The sequence below is a fragment of the Procambarus clarkii genome, chromosome 57, assembly GCF_040958095.1.
Source record: "Procambarus clarkii isolate CNS0578487 chromosome 57, FALCON_Pclarkii_2.0, whole genome shotgun sequence".
In the NCBI taxonomy this organism is placed as follows: domain Eukaryota; kingdom Metazoa; phylum Arthropoda; class Malacostraca; order Decapoda; family Cambaridae; genus Procambarus; species Procambarus clarkii.
This window is the reverse complement of record NC_091206.1, coordinates 30501511-30517898: the sequence shown is the minus strand read 5'-3', so window position 1 is coordinate 30517898 and position 16388 is coordinate 30501511. Positions and strand designations below refer to the sequence as shown.

The 16388-nt window shown below is 44.9% G+C and overlaps 1 protein-coding gene across 1 annotated transcript; it reads left to right on the top strand.

Moving 5' to 3' along the window:
- The first annotated feature begins 14720 nt into the window (after positions 1-14720).
- LOC138353431 (S-antigen protein-like) lies at positions 14721-15563 on the top strand. Its single transcript, XM_069306438.1, has one exon. The coding sequence runs from the start codon at positions 14721-14723 to the stop codon at positions 15561-15563; it is 843 nt and encodes a 280-aa protein (XP_069162539.1).
- Positions 15564-16388: the final 825 nt, after the last annotated feature.

Below are 16388 nucleotides of genomic sequence, written 5' to 3'. Positions count from 1 at the left end.
CCCGTGCTAAACAGTTTATCTTTATCTACCCTATCAATTTTCCTGAGAATTTTATAGGTAGCAATCATGTCTCACCTAACTCTTCTGTCTTCCAGTGTCGTGAGTTTTAGTTCCAATAATCCTCGTTGCCCATACCACTAAGCTCGGAGACTAGCCTGGTGGCATACCTCAGAACCTTTTCTAACTTAGTTTTATTTTGGTTAGATGTGGAATCTACACTGGAGCCAAATATTCCAGTATTGGTCAGACACATGAGGTCTTCAAGGTTCTGAATGATTCCTTACAAATGTTTCTGAAGGCAGTTCTTATGTTCGTTAGCCTTGCCTATGCTGCTGATGTTATCCTTTTGATGTGAGCATCAGGAGGACAGGTCTGGTGTGTTATCAACCCCCAGATCTTTCTTTCATTATGACTCCTTAAAGATTTCCTCTCCCAGCTGGGACTTTGTGTTTGGCGTCTTGCTCCCTACGCCTATCCTCATCACTTTGCCCTTGCTCGAGTTAAACTCTAGTTGTGGGAACCGACTCGTGAGATTTATATGTATTTAATTCATATGAATTTATATATAATTTATATTTACATTAATTTATATATTTCGATAGCAATTTGTATGATGTTTAGCAGACTGTATTTCTGCAATATTCTCACAAATCGATTCTTACACATTGGGGGGGGGGGGGTATATTAAATTATTATATGTAGCCAATCAAACTACAGTATTAAACTACATATATTAGTAATACAATTATGAGGCCTTATCTTATTGTACAGTAGGCCTAGTCCACCAGGTATAACTAGGATGTAGACACCAAATAATCTTCGTGCGAGGCTAGCTTCCAACACCCAAGTAACTGATGTACCAAGATTAATTCTTGTTTCCTCTTCTATGTTCCTGGGTTTAGTTGCTTGTCAAGCATGCTAACCGGTTCGCCCTATATCTACCTAACATTAACAGGCCAGAAATGTGGTAAGAAACGGGTTTCGGTAAGACACTTCCCTTGTTTGGAAGTTGACTGCGTGTTGTTGATGGAAGAAGCGCTAATTTGATCGCCATAACACTTCGTCCAAAGGAGAATTATAGGAGCTAAATTTGCTCCTGCCACTATGTTCTTAAACAATGCCTGACCTCCCTCACCACTGACGCTCCTGGCTCTCTTTGTCCAGAGGTCAATAAGTGATAGAAGGGTCACATTTACTTTATTTCGATACTGATAATTAAGTTAATTCAAATGAGATTTTTTATGATGCAATAAGTCCAAAGATTGCTATATTCAGGAATAATTCCCATCAGAATAGCTGGTGAATTTATAGCACTATGTGGTAATGATATCCCATTTTCTATTGAAGGAAAATTCCACTACAAGCTACAGTTTCTATGGGTTAGCTTGTGTATACAGCAAGCAATATTATCTGCTTATTGTATTAATATTAGTAAATAGTGTCGGGTTTTCCGACGCTAGTAGCCATTTGATGGACCATTCCTTCCGTCTGTCCAGGTCATCCTGTAGCCTCTTGCTGTCCTCATCTGTCGTAATCCTTCTCATAATTTTAGCATCATCAGCAAACATTGAGAGGAATGAGTCTATACTTTCTTGAAGATCATTCACCTATATCAGAAACAGGTTCTTGTACAGAGCCCTATAAGTATGTGTGTTTGTGTGTATGTGAATGTGTATGTACTCACCTATTTGTGCTTGCAGGGGTTGAGCTGTGTCTCTTTGGTCCCGCCTCTCAACTGTCAATCAACTGGTGTACAGATTCATGAACCTACTGGGCTCTATCATATCTACATTTGAAACTGTGTATGGAGTCAGCTTCCACCATATCACTTCCTAGTGCGTTCCATTTACTAACTACTCTGACACTGAAAAAATTCTTTCTAATGTCTCTGGGGCTCATTTGGGTACTAAGTTTCCACCTGTGTCCCCTTGTTCGTGTTCCACCCGTGCTGAAGAGTTTGTCTTTGTCCACCCTGTCAGTTCCCCTGAGAATTTTGTAGGTGATTATCATGTCCTCCCTTACTCTTCTGTTTTCCAGGGACGTGAGGTTCAGCTCCTCTAGCCTTTCCGCGTAGCGCATACCTCTCAGTTCCGGGACGAGTTTGGTGACATACCGCTGAATCTTCTCTAACTTTGTCTTGTGTTTACCTAGATATGGACTCTAGGCAGGACCTGCATATTCCAGGAATGGTCTGACATCAGTGGTATACAGGGTCCTGAACGATTCCTTACATAAGTTTCTAAAGGCAGTTCTTATGTTGACCAACCTAGCATATGCCGCTGATGATATCTTTTTGATGTGGGCCTCTGGGGACAGGTTCGGTGTGATATCAACCCCCAGATCTTTCTCTCAATTTGACTCTTGCAGGATTTCACCTCCCTGATGGTACCTTGTGTTCAGCCTTCTGTCCCCTTCGCCTAATTTCATTACTTTACACTTTCCTGAGTTGAACTTTAGCGGCCATTTTCTAGACCATTACTCCAGTTTGTCCAGGTCATCCTGTAGTCTCTGTCTATCTTCATCTGTCTTGATTCTTCTCATAATTTTTACATCATCAGCAAACATGATTGCTGATGTGCTGATTTCCATCTTCCAACTCAGACTCCGATGGTGACATCTCGCCACTCTGATGTCTCTCCCCTAACAGTTACTCGCTGTTTCCTGTTGCTTAGTTACTTCTTTATCCACTGGTGCACCTTTCCTTTTACTCCTGCCTGTTGCTCCAACTTTTGTAACAGCCTTTTATGGTGTACTGTGTCAAAGGCTTTCTGACAGTCCAAGAAAATGCAGTCTGCCCACCCTTCTCTTTCTTGCGTAATTTTTGTTGCTTGGTTATAGAATTCTATTAAACCTGTGAGGCACGATTTACCATCTCTGAACTCTTGTTGGTGGTTTGTCACAAAACTATTTTCCTCCAGATGCTCTACGAGCCTTTTCCTCACGATCTTCTCCATCACCTTGCAAGGTATACAAGTTAGGGAACTGGCCTATAGTTCAGTGCCTCTTGCCTGTCACCCTTTTTGTATATTGGGACTACATAGGCCGTCTTCCAACTTTCTGGTAGGTCTCCTGTTTCCAGTGACCTGTTATACACCATAAAGAGTGGTTCTTAGTGTCTCTTCACCTTCTTTTAGTATCCACGGTGAGATTCTGTCAGGTCCAACAGGCTTTGTCACATTCTGCTCCAACAGATTCCTTTTGACCTCATCACTGGTGAGGTCAAATTCCTCCAAGGTTGCTTGGTTTGTCTCATTTAGTGCATGGGCTTCTCCTTGTTCTTCTGTGAAGACCTCCTGGAATCTCCTATTGAGTTCTTCACACTCCTCCATGTCATTCTCTGTGTATCTGTTCTCCCCTTTTCTCAGCTTCATCACTTGTTCCTTCACTGCTGTTTTTCCCCCTGATGTGGCTGTGGAGCAGTTTTGATTGGGCCTTAGCTTTACTCGCAATGTCATTTTCAAAATCTCTCTTTGCTCCTCTCCTCACTCTGAGGTACTCATTCCTTGCTCTCTGGTGTTTTGTTATTCCTGTAGTTTCTCCATGTTCTTTTTCTCAATTTCTTCGCTACCTTACATTCCTGGTTGAACAATGGATTCTTCTTTTGTTTTTCGTTTTTCTCCTTTTGGACTGGGATAAACTGTTCTGTAGCTTCCTGGCATTTCTGGGTGACATAATCCATCATGACCTGCACATTCGTGTCTCTAAGTTCTGTTTCCCATTGTATTCCTTTTAGAAAGTTCTTCATCTCAACATATTTTCCTCTTCGGTAATTTAGTCTTTTCCCTTCCGATCCCATCCTTGGATATGTCATCCTTGGACATCCTTCCTCTACCAGATACTCAAATATGAACTCTGAGGTTACTCATTCCTACTGGGGATTCAAATTTGACTTCCCTTATTTCTGATTCATTCAATGTGAATATCAGGTCGAGTCTAGCTGGTTCATTATTGCCTCTCATTCTTGTAGGTCCCCTGACGTGCTGGCTCAGAATGTTCCCTGTTGCCACTTGCAAGATTTTAGCTCTCCATGTATCTTCACCACCATGTGGGTCCCCATTCTCCCAGTCTATCTTTCCATGCTTGAAATTACCCATGATTAAGAGTCTGGAGCCACTCCTGTAGGCAACTGAAGCTGCTCTCTCTATTATATGATTGGTTGCCATGTTGTTTCTATCAAACTTCTGTCGTTTAGGGGAGGATTGTAAATGACCGCAACTATTATCTTAGGTCCACTCATTGTCATAGTTCCTGTTATGTAATCTCTGAACCCATCACAGCCCAGAATTTCCAACTTATCAAAACTCCAGTCCTTCCTTATCAGCAGGGCCACTCCTCCACCTCCTCTCCCTTCCCTCTCTTTCCTCACTATCTGGTAGTCCTTTGGAACTACAGCATCTGTTATGACTCCTGACAATTTTGTTTCTGTGAGTCCTATTACATCTGGGTTCTCTTCCTGTACCCTTTCTGCCAGTTCACTTGCCATATTGGTAATCCCACCGATATTTGAGTACATTACCTTGAAGCTCATTTTCCTACATCTATTTTCACTCTCTTTCCCCACAAGTGTAGGAAGTTGTTGAATGGGCATTGCTACTTGGGTAGGCTCATCCTCCTGTGAGGTAGTTGCCAGGGGTTTAGGGGAAGATGGGGTGAGGGATGGAGGGCTTAGGTCCTGCCCAGGCCTGCTTGGGTCAGGAAGAATTCCTAGGGGTGGAGGGGCAGGGAGTGCACTGGGGTTGGGTGGCAGGATTTGCTAGAGGTGATGGCACTTCCTCCTGTGGTGTAATGGACAGGAGTTTGGGGGGAGGTCCAGTGAGGGGATTGAGGGCTTAGGCCTCGTCTGGGCCAGGAAGAAGACCAGGGGATGGGAAGGTAGGGGATACTAGGGGTAAGGGGGAGGGAAGATTTGGGTGATATGGTGGGCATTGTGCAATGCCAAGGAAGGGTATGTGCTGGGGGTAGGAGGGTGGTTATAAGGGGTGGTGAGTTGGGGTGTTGCAGTCCCCTCTGGGGTTCCTGAATTGCTGGATTGGGGTTCTCCACTCCCATCTGGGATTGCTGGGGTGGAGGCTGAAGTTCCCTGGCTCCCTTCCCTCTCGCTGCGCCCTTTCCTTGCATCTGCTGCCCTTATTATCTCGTCTCTGGTCATTTCACTCTGAAGGCATACATCTTTGTAATTCCTTGCATTTTTCAGTTTGCTCTTATTTACTAGCATGTCCTCTTTAATGGCCTCGTTCCTGAATACTACCTTGATCAATCTCTTTTTTGTCTTTGTTGTACTGGCCAATCCAGAAAAACTGTTCTATGTCTCGTTCAACCCCTTCCATTCCTATCTCCTTTAGTATCCATGACACTGCAGCTTTGTCCTTAGTCCTCCATTGTTCTTTCTTGGATTGGAACCCTCTTGTTCTTTAATACCTACCACTACTACAGCTCTTTTCCTTTCCATTAGCTGGCTCGTGCATCTCGCTGCCTCCTGTGAAGTTACTGCTTTCATTACAACTTCCTTGACTGTGAACATGACATCGAGACTTTTCAGCATTTCAGAAAAGGTGGCACCCATTGTAGGGATGCTTGCTATTGCTACATTCCCTATTACCTGGGGGTTGTTTACCTGAGCCAGAGTCTGAAGGGGGAATGCTTTTAGGGTTTTTATGTTCTCTTGGGCTGCACTCAGTTCTATCTGCAGCCTACTTATAGTTTCCCCTCGTGTCCTTCAATTTCCCCACTGATTTCCTTCCATGCATGAGCAATCATCTCCATATATGGCTGGTCTTGTTCCTCTCCTCCAACTTTGTTCTGTTGTCTTACCATCCCGCTTGACCTATGTGTGTGTGTTTATGGGTGTGTATGTGTGAGTTTGTGTAGTGAGTGAGTGTGTGTGTAGTGGGTGAGTGTGTGTGTAGTGGGTGTGTGTAGGGGGGTTGTAGGGGGGGAGAGAGAGAGAGAGAGAGAGAGAGAGAGAGAGAGAGAGAGAGAGAGAGAGAGAGAGAGAGAGAGAGAGAGAGAGAGAGAGAGAGAGAGAGAGAGAGAGAGAGAGAGAGAGAGAGAGAGAGAGAGAGAGAGAGAAAGAGAGAGAGAGAGAGAGAGAGAGAGAGAGAGAGAGAGAGAGAGAGAGAGAGAGAGAGAGAGAGAGAGAGAGAGAGAGAGAGAGAGAGAGAGAGAGAGAGAGAGAGAGAGAGAGAGAGAAGAGAGAGAGAGAGAGAGAGAGAGAGAGAGAGAGAGAGAGAGAGAGAGAGAGAGAGAGAGAGAGAGAGAGAGAGAGAAAGAGAGAGAGAGAGAGAGAGAGAGAGAGAGAGAGAGAGAGAGAGAGAGAGAGAGAGATTCTGTGTGTGTGTATGTTTATGTGTATGTGTGTGCGTGTGTGTGTGTGTGTGTGTGTGTGTGTGTGTGTGTGTGTGTGTGTGTGTGTGTGTGTGTGTGTGTGTGTGTGTGTGTGTGTGTGTGTGTGTGTGTGTGTGTGTGTGTGTGTGTGTGTGTGTGTGTGTGTGTGTGTGTGTGTGTACTCACCTAATTGTTCTTGTGGGGGTAGAGCTCTGGCTCTTTGGTCCTGCCTCTCAACTTTCAATAAACAGGTGTACAGATTCCTGACCCTACTGGGCTCTATCATATCTACATTTGAAACTGTGTATGGAGTCAGCCTCCACCACATCACTTCCTAGTGCGTTCCATTTACTAACTACCCTGACACTGAAAAAGTTCTTTCTAATGTCTCTGTGGCTCATTTGGGTACTCAGCTTCCACCTGTGTCCCTTTATTCGCGTCCCTCTAGTGTTGAATAGTTCATCCTTGTTTACCCGGTCGATTCCCCTGAGGATTTTGTAGGTTGTGATCATGTCCCCCCTTACTCTTCTGTCTTCCAGTGTCGTAAGGTGCATTTCCCGCAGCCTTTCCTCATAACTCATGCCTCTTAGTTCTGGGACTAGTCTAGTAGCATACCTTTGGACTTTTTTCTGCTTCGTCTTGTGCTTGACAAGGTACGGGCTCCATGCTGGGGCCGCATACTCCAGGATTGGTCTTACATATGTGGTGTACAAGATTCTGAATGATTCCTTACACAGGTTCCTGAACGCCGTTCTGATGTTAGCCAGCCTCGCATATGCCGCAGACGTTATTCTCTTTATGTGGGCTTCAGGAGACAGGTTTGGTGTGATATCAACTCCTAGATCTTTCTCTCTGTCTGTTTCATTAAGTACTTCATCTCCTATTCTGTATCCTGTGTCTGGCCTCCTGTTTCCACTGCCTAGTTTCATTACTTTGCATTTACTCGGGTTGAACTTCAACAGCCATTTGTTGGACCATTCACTCAGTCTATCTAGGTCATCTTGTAGCTACCTACTATCATCCTCTGTTTCAATCCTCCTCATAATTTTTGCATCATCGGCAAACATTGAGAGAAACGATTCTATACCCGCTGGGAGATCATTTACATATACCAGAAACAGTATAGGCCCAAGGACTGACCCCTGCGGGACTCCACTTGTAACGTCTCGCCAATCTGAGACCTCACCCCTCACACAGACTCGTTGTCTCCTGTTACTTAGGTACTCCTCTATCCACCGGAGTACCTTCCCTTTCACTCCGCCTGCAAATCCAACTTTCGCACTAGCCTCTTGTGTGGCACTGTATCAAAGGCTTTCTGACAATCCAGAAATATGCAGTCTGCCCACCCTTCTCTTTATTGCCTGGTCGTAGAATTCAAGTAACCCTGTGAGGCAGGACCTGCCATCCCTGAACCCATGTTGATGCTGTGTTACAAAGTTCCTTCGCTCCAGATGTTCCACTAGTTTTTTTCGCACAATCTTCTCCATCAGCTTGCATGGTATGCAGGTTAGGGACACTGGCCTGTAGTTCAGTGCCTCCTGTGTATCCCCTTTCTTGTATATCGGGACTACGTTAGCTGCTTTCCAAATATCTGGCAGTTCCCCTGTTGCCAGTGATTTGTTATACACTATGGAGAGTGGTAGGCACAGTTCTCTTGCTCCTTCCTTTAGAACCCAAGGGGAGATTCCATCTGGGCCTATAGCCTTTGTCACATCCAACTCTAGTAAACACTTCCCCGCTGGTAATCTCATACTCTTCCAGTGGTTCCTGGTTAGCTATTCCCTCGCTTCTGGAATTTCTCCTTGCTCTAAGGTGAAGACCTCCTGGAATTTCTTATTCTATTCCTCACACACTTCCTTGTCATTTGTAGTGAATCCTTCCGCCCCTATCCTTAATCTCATAACCTGTTCCTTTACTGTTGTTTTTCTCCTGATGTGGCTATGGAACAATTTAAGCTGAGTCTTTGCCTTGCTTGCGATGTCATTTTCGTATTGTCTTTCTGCCTCTCTTCTCATCTTGACATATTCATTCCTGGCATTCTGGTATCTTTCTCTGCTCTCCAGAGTCCTGTTATTCCTATAGTTTCTCCATGCCCTTTTACTTTGCTGCTTAGCTAGCCTACATCTCTGATTAAACCATGGGTTTCTCATTTTCATTTCTCTGTTTTCCTTTAGGACTGGGACAAACTTGTTTGCTGCGTCCATGCACTTCTGTGTGATGTAATCCATCATATCTTGGGCCGTCTTTCCCCTGAGCTCTGTTTCCCATGCTATATCTGTTAGGATTTTTCTTATCCCCTCATAGTTTCCCTTTCGGTATGCTAACCTTTTGGTTTCGGTATCCCTCCTCGAGTTCAATAACCCTTCTTCAATCAAGTACTCAAACACCAGTACACTGTGGTCGCTCATTCCTACTGGGTCCTCAAAACCGAGTGTGTGTGTGTGTGTACTCACCTAGTTGTGCTTGCGGGGGTTGAGCTCTGGCTCTTTGGTCCCGCCTCTCAACTGTCAATCAACAGGTGTACAGGTTCCTGAGCCTATTGGGCTCTATCATATCTACACTTGAAACTGTGTATGGAGTCAGCCTCCACCACATCACTTCCTAATGCATTCCATTTGTCAACCACTCTGACACTAAAAAAGTTCTTTCTAATATCTCTGTGGGTCATTTGGGCACTCAGTTTCCACCTGAGTCCCCTAGTGCGTGTGCCCCTTGTGTTAAACAGCCTGTCTTTATCAACCCTGTCAATTCCCTTGAGGATCTTGAATGTGGTGATCATATCCCCCCTAACTCTTCTGTCTTCCAACGAAGTGAGGTTTAATTCCCGTAGTCTCTCCTCGTAGCCCATACCTCTCAGCTCGGGTACTAGTCAGGTGGCAAACCTTTGAACCTTTTCCATTTTAGTCTTATGCTTGACTAGATATGGACTCCATGCTGGTGCCGCATACTCCAGGATTGGTCTGACATATGTGGTATATAATGTTCTGAAAGATTCCTTACACAAGTTTCTAAAGGCCGTTCTTATGTTAGCCAACCTGGCATATGCTGCTGCTGTTATCCTCTTGATATGAGCATCAGGGGACAGGTCTGGCGTGATATCAACCCCCAGGTCTTTCTCTCTCTCGGACTCTTGAAGTATTTCATCTCCCAAGTGATACCTTGTATCTGGTCTCCTGCTTCCTACCCCTATCTTCATTAAATTACATTTGCTTGGATTAAACTCTAACAGCCATTTGTTCGACCATTCCTGCAGCTTGTCCAGGTCTTCTTGAAGCCTCAAGATGTCCTCCTCTGTCTTAATCCTTCTCATAATTTTGGCGTCGTCAGCAAACATTGAGAGGAATGAGTCTATACCCTCTGGGAGATCATTTACGTATATCAGAAACAGGATAGGTCCAAGTACAGAGCCCTGTGGGAGTCCACTGGTGACTTCACGCCAGTCTGAGGTCTCACTCCTCACTGTAACTCTCTGCTTCCTATTGTTTAGCTACTCCCTTATCCACTGGAGCGCCCTACCAGTTACTCCTGCCTGTTTCTCTAGCTTATGCATCAACCTTTTATGGGGTACTGTGTCAAAGGCTTTCCGACAGTCCAAAAAAATGCAGTCCGCCCACCCTTCTCTTTCTTGTTTAATCTTTGTCACCTGATCGTAGAATTCTATCAATCCTGTAAGACAAGATTTACCCTCCCTGAACCCATGTTGATGGGTTGTCACGAAGTCTCTTCTCTCCAGATGTGTTACTAGGTTTTTTCTCACAATCTTCTCCATCACCTTGCATGGTATACAAGTTAAGGACACTGGCCTGTAGTTCAGTGCCTCTTGTCTGTCACCCTTTTTGTATATTGGTACTACATTAGCAGTCTTCCCTATTTCTGGTAGGTCCCCCGTTTCCAGTGACCTACAATACACTATGGAGAGTGGTAGGCAAAGTGCTCCTGCACACTCTTTCAAGACCCATGGCGAGATTCCATCCGGCCCAACAGCTTTTCTCACATCCAGCTCCAATAGGTGCTTCTTGACCTCATCTCTTGTAATTTCGAACCTATCCAAGGTCACCTGGTTTGCTGCCACCTCTTCTAGCGCCGCGACGTGTGTGTGCGTGCGTGTGTGTGTGTGTGTGTGTGTGTGTGTGTGTGTGTGTGTGTGTGTGTGTGTGTGTGTGTGTGTGTGTGTGTGTGTGTGTATTCACCTAGTTGAATCCACCTAGTTGTGCTTTCGGCCGTTGAGCTTTGGCTCTTTGGTCCTACCTCTCAACTTTCAATCAATTGGTGTACAGATTCTGGAGCCTATTGGGCTCTATCAAATCTTCATTTGAAACTGTGTATGGAGTCTGCCTCCACCTCATCACTGCCCAATGAATTCCATTTTTTAACTACTCTGACACTGACCAAATTATTTTAAATGTCTCTGTGGCTCTTTTGGGTATTAAGTTTCCACCTGAGTCCCTTTGTGTTCCACTCATGTTTAATAGTTATTCTTTCTCCACCCTGTCAATTCACCTGAGAATTTTGTAGGTGATGATCATGTCTCCCCTTACTCTTCTGTCTTCTGATGTCGTGGTGTTTAGCTTGCATAGTCTTTCCTCGTAGATCATACCTCTCAGTTCTGAGACTATTCTGGTGTCATATCTCTAAATCTTCTCTACCTTTGCCTTGCAACTAACTAGGTATGGATTCCAGGCTGGAGCTGCATACTCCAGGACTGGTCTGACATAAGTGGTATACAAGGTCCTGAACGATTATTTTCACACGTTTCTAAAGGCGGTTCTTATGTTGGCCAATCTAGCAATGCTTTTGATGATTTCCTTTTGATGTGGGCCTCTGGGGACAGGTTCGTGGTGACAGGTTCAACCCCAGATCTTCCTCTCTATTTGATTCTTGCAAAATTTCACCTCCCAGATGGTACCTTGTGTTCAGCCTCCTGCTCCCATCGCCTAATAAAATTAATTTACACTTTCCGAAGTTGAACTTTAGTAGGCATTTTCTAGACGAAATAATCCAGTTTATCCAAGTCGTCCTGTAATCACTGCCTATCTTCATCTGTCTTGATTCTGCTCATAATTTTTGCATCATCAGCAAACATTGAGAGGAAGGTTTCTATATCCTCTGGAAGATCGTTTACATATATCAGAAACAGGATGGGTTCAAGTACAGAGCCCTGTGGGACTCCGCTGGTGACATCTCGCCACTCTGATGTCTCCCCCCTCACAGTTACTCGCTGTTTCCTGTTGCTTAGATACTTCCTTATCCACTGGAGCACCCTTACCTTTTACTCCTGCCTGTTTCTCCAACGTTTGCAACAGCCTTTTATTCGGTACTTTATCAAAGGCTTTTTGAAAATCCAAGAAAATGCAGTCTGCCCACCCATCTCTTTCTTGCCTAATTTTCATCGCCTGGTCATCGAATTCTTTTAAGCCTGTGAGGCACGATTTACCATCCCTCTAGCCATGCAGGTAGTGTGTTACAAAAATCTTTTCCTTTAGATGTTCTTCGAGCTGTTTCCTGACGATCTTCTCCATCACCTTGCATGGTATACGTGTTTGGGAGATACGCCTGTAGTTCAGTGCCTCTTTGCCTGTCACCCATGTTGTATATTAGGATTACATTAGCTGTTCTTCCAGCTTTCTGGTAGGTCTTACGTTTCCAGTGACCTGTTATACACCACAGAGAGAGAGACACACTTAGTGCTTCTGCACCTCTCTTTAGGGTGCACCGTCTGTGTGTGTGTGTATGTATGAGCGTGTGTATTCACCTAGTTGTGCTTGCGGGGGTTGAGGTCTGCTCCTCTGGCCCGCCTCTCAACTGCCAATCAATCAACTGTTACTAACTACTGACTAACTAATTTTCTTGTCCACACACACACACACACGCACACGCTCACACACACACACACACACACACACACACACACACACACACACACACACACACACACACACACACACACACACACACACACACACACACACACACACACACATACACACACACACACACACACACACACACACACACCCAGGAAGCAGCCCGTAACAGTCTAACTCCCTGGTACCTTTTTACTGCTAGGTAACAGGGATATAAGGGTGAAAGAAACTCTGCACGTTTTGTTTCTCGCCGGCGCCGGGAATCGAACCCTGGTCCACAGGATTATGTATCCAGAATGATGTCCATTCAGCCACCGGCGCCCATATGTGTGTGTGTACTCGCCTAGTTGTGCTTGCGGGGGTTGAGCTTTAGCTCTTTGGTCCCGCCTCTTAACTGTCAATCAACTGGTGTACAGGTTCCTGAGCCTATTGGGCTCTATCATATCTACACTTGAAACTGTGTATGGAGTCAGCCTCTACCACATCACTTCCTAATGCATTCTCTTTGTCAACCACTCTGACACTAAAAAAGTTCTTTCTAACATCTCTGTGGCTCATTTGGGCACTCAGTTTCCACCTGTGTCCCCTAGTGAGTGTGCCCCTTTTGTTAAAAAGACTGTCTTTATCTACCCTATCAATTCCCTTGAGAATCTTGAATGTGGTGATCATGTCCCCACTAACTCTTCTGTCTTCCAGCGAAGTGAGGTATAATCCCCGTAGTCTCTCCTCGTAGCTCATACCTCTCAGCTCGGGTACTAGTCTGGTGGCAAACCTTTGAACCTTTTCCAGTTTAGTCTTATCCTTGACTAAATATGAACTCCATGCTGGGGCTGCATACTCCAGGATTGGCCTAACATATGTTGTATACAAAGTTCTGAATAATTCCTTACACAAGTTTCTGAATGCCGTTCTTATGTTGGCCAGCCTGGCATATGCCGCTGATGTTATCCTCTTGATATGGGCTGCAGGAGACAGGTCTGGCGTGATATCAACCCCCAAGTCTTTTTCTTTCTGTGACTCTCGAAGTATTTCATCTCCCAGATGGTACCTTGTATCTGGCCTCCTGCTCCCTGCACCTATCTTCATTACATTACATTACATTTGCTTCGGTTAAACTCTAACAACCATTTGTTTGACCATTCCTTCAGCTTGTCTAGGTCTTCTTGAAGCCTCAAGCTGTCCTCCTCTGTCTTAATCCTTCTCATAATTTTGGCATCGTGTGTGTGTGTGTGTGTGTCTGTGTACTTACCTGTCAGCACTTGTCTATGGGGTAGTGAGATCAAGTTCTTTATGTCCCACATACGAACCTTGTTGTACCCCTTTGTATTTCATTTTAACTATTCTGATGTCTAAATACTTTATCAAATTTAGCTATAAGGTTGGGAATGGAGATGACTTCTTTAGCCTCTTCTTTCTGTGTATATTATATTTCTTTACTATCCGTACATTGTATATTCCTTCCATTCCTTTGACTTCTTAGCATTTCCTGCTTCCACTTGTGATCTTCTGTCCTAATTTCTCTCAATTTGAAGAAGCTGTCTTTGTTCACCTTGATGAAGAGAGTCGGTCGGCCGAGCGGACAGCACGCTGGACTTGCGATCCTGTGGTCCTGGGTTCGATCGCAGGCGCCGGCGAGAAACAATGGGCAGAGATTCTTTCACCCTATGCCCCTGTTACCTAGCAGTAAAATAGGTAACTGGGTGTTAGTCAGCTGTCACGGGCTGCTTCCTGGGAGTGGAGGCCTGGTCGAGGACACTAAAAAGCCCCGAAATCATCTCAAGATAACATCAAGATAGATAGCCGCCTTGGTTATTCCCCTCAGTATCTCTGATGTTGTGATCATATCCCTTATGTTAATTCTACCTTCTAGGGTTGTGAGTCCCATTAGTTTATCCTCATCACATATCCTCATTTCTTGACAGTGCTGCACATTTAATTTTGGTCTAAACAATGTGTTGAAGATAGCCTTTAAGGAGTCCTAATTTAGGTTTTAAATGTTAATTTAGAATTTAAAATCTATTATTTACTACCATTACATATGCTGCCTATTGCCTATTATGTGTGCCTTTGGCGTTAGTGCTGAAATGTTTTTCACTCAAATCATTCCCTCTTTCCCGTCAATGTACTTGGCCTCTCGTTATGGTGTAGATGCATTCTGGTTCCGTTTCTCATTTTCCAATCATCATTATTTTACACCTCTTTGGGACTGAATTCCAGACTGTTACGGCCAGTTACGGTTTGTCAGTTCAACTAGTAACACTACACTGTCTTCTACCGACGCCGGCCACTTGTCCTCGCTAGGACAAGTTAGGAGTTCTGGACTGCCATGGGCGAACTGACTTCAATAGCTCAAGAGACCCTCCTCATCCCTTTTGCGGATATAAAAGTCATTAGCCAGACAGAAAGTACACGAGGATAACATAGAATGACAGCATTTCACCGGGAAGAGAAAATATGATCAGATGCACACGATATCGCGTTGATATTGATACCTCCCTCACCAGAGGGCAGTATCATCAACCCACCTCCTAAATGAGTTATGATCAGAAGGATTCCACAGATGGTGCTGACCTTGCCACACCGCCGCCAACAGGTTTTGTCCTTGTCACACTTAATGAATCCGGGTTGGAGAGCAGGTCTGCAAATGGCGTCGATATCGCCGCACCTCACTCCTCAGATGGCGTCGATATCGCCGCACCTCACTCCTCAGATGGCGTCGATATCGCCGCACCTCACTCCTCAGATGGCGTCGATATCGCCGCACCTCACTCCTCAGATGGTGTTAATATCGCCGCACCTCACTCCTCAGATGGCGTCGATATCGCCGCATCTCACTCCTCAGATGGTGTTAATATTGCCGCACCTCACTCCTCAGATGGCGTCGATATCGCCGCACCTCACTCCTCAGATGGTGTTAACATCGCTGCACCTCACTCCTCAGATGGCGTCGATATCGCCGCACCTCACTCCTCAGATGGTGTTAATATCGCCGCACCTCACTCCTCAGATGGCGTCGATATCGCCGCACCTCACTCCTCAGATGGTGTTAATATCGCTGCACCTCACTCCTCAGATGGCGTCGATATCGCCGCACCTCACTCCTCAGGTGGCGTCGATATCGCCGCACCTCACTCCTCAGATGGCGTCGATATCGCCGCATTTCACTCCTCAGATGGCGTCGATATCGCCGCACCTCACTCCTCAGATGGCGTAGATATCGCCGCACCTCACTCCTCAGATAGTGTTAATATCGCCGCACCTCACTCCTCACATGGCGTCGATATCGCAGCACCTCACTCCTCAGATGGTGTTAATATCGGCACACAGACACCGTTTGCTCCTCCATGCCTGGAGTTTATCAACATCCTTCTATAATTTTCAGCAGACCTTTTTTTTACCTTCCGCATCAGCTTTGGGAGGTCGTTGACATAAATTGCAGCATTTCGAGGATTAAGCCTTTTGTGTCCTACTTGCTATATTCCTCCTTTTTGTAACCGCCTCTCTGTTTATGACTTTTTGCTCCTTGTCTTTCAGGCATTTGTTTACCCAGTTCAGTGTTTACCAAGATATTTCAGCCTTTTTGTCCATCCTGAACAAGACCCCCAGTGCTTAGAGGGGAGTGAGGAGAGGAAAAGACGTGTTGGCCGTGCTCGGTTAAAATTTCGAAATATACCAGTTTTTTTGAGGATTACAGCCATGGATCACTGATCACAGTCATCACAAAGTGTATAGTGACCCTCATGAAAGGTGAATACAGCCATTAACAATGGAACTTAAAGTTAAATAGAGAATAAACGTGTGACCACGTGGGAGCCAGTGCTACGAGGCTAAGGGATACCCGATATCCATGCACTGCCAAATATAGTGAACAATGATTCGTTGAATAGTGAAGTGTAAAGTGTAACATAACACATATATATAAGTTGAAAGTGAAGGAGAACTGCACATGGAATATGATAAAAATACAAGTGCCAAAAGAAGCCAATGCACAAGGCTGTGTTTACACCAGTCACGAGGCCTACCCAGTGTATGGGACGTTCCTCAGTGATAATATACTGTGAAGGTATACTGTAAAACCGGAATGTGAATTTAGGAATTAGTAATAGAGTGAGTGAATACCATTGAAAACCAGGAATTAGGCGGAAAAGTCCATATGGTTATATAGGCAAACAATAAATCAATGTTTTAATTGAGGAACTG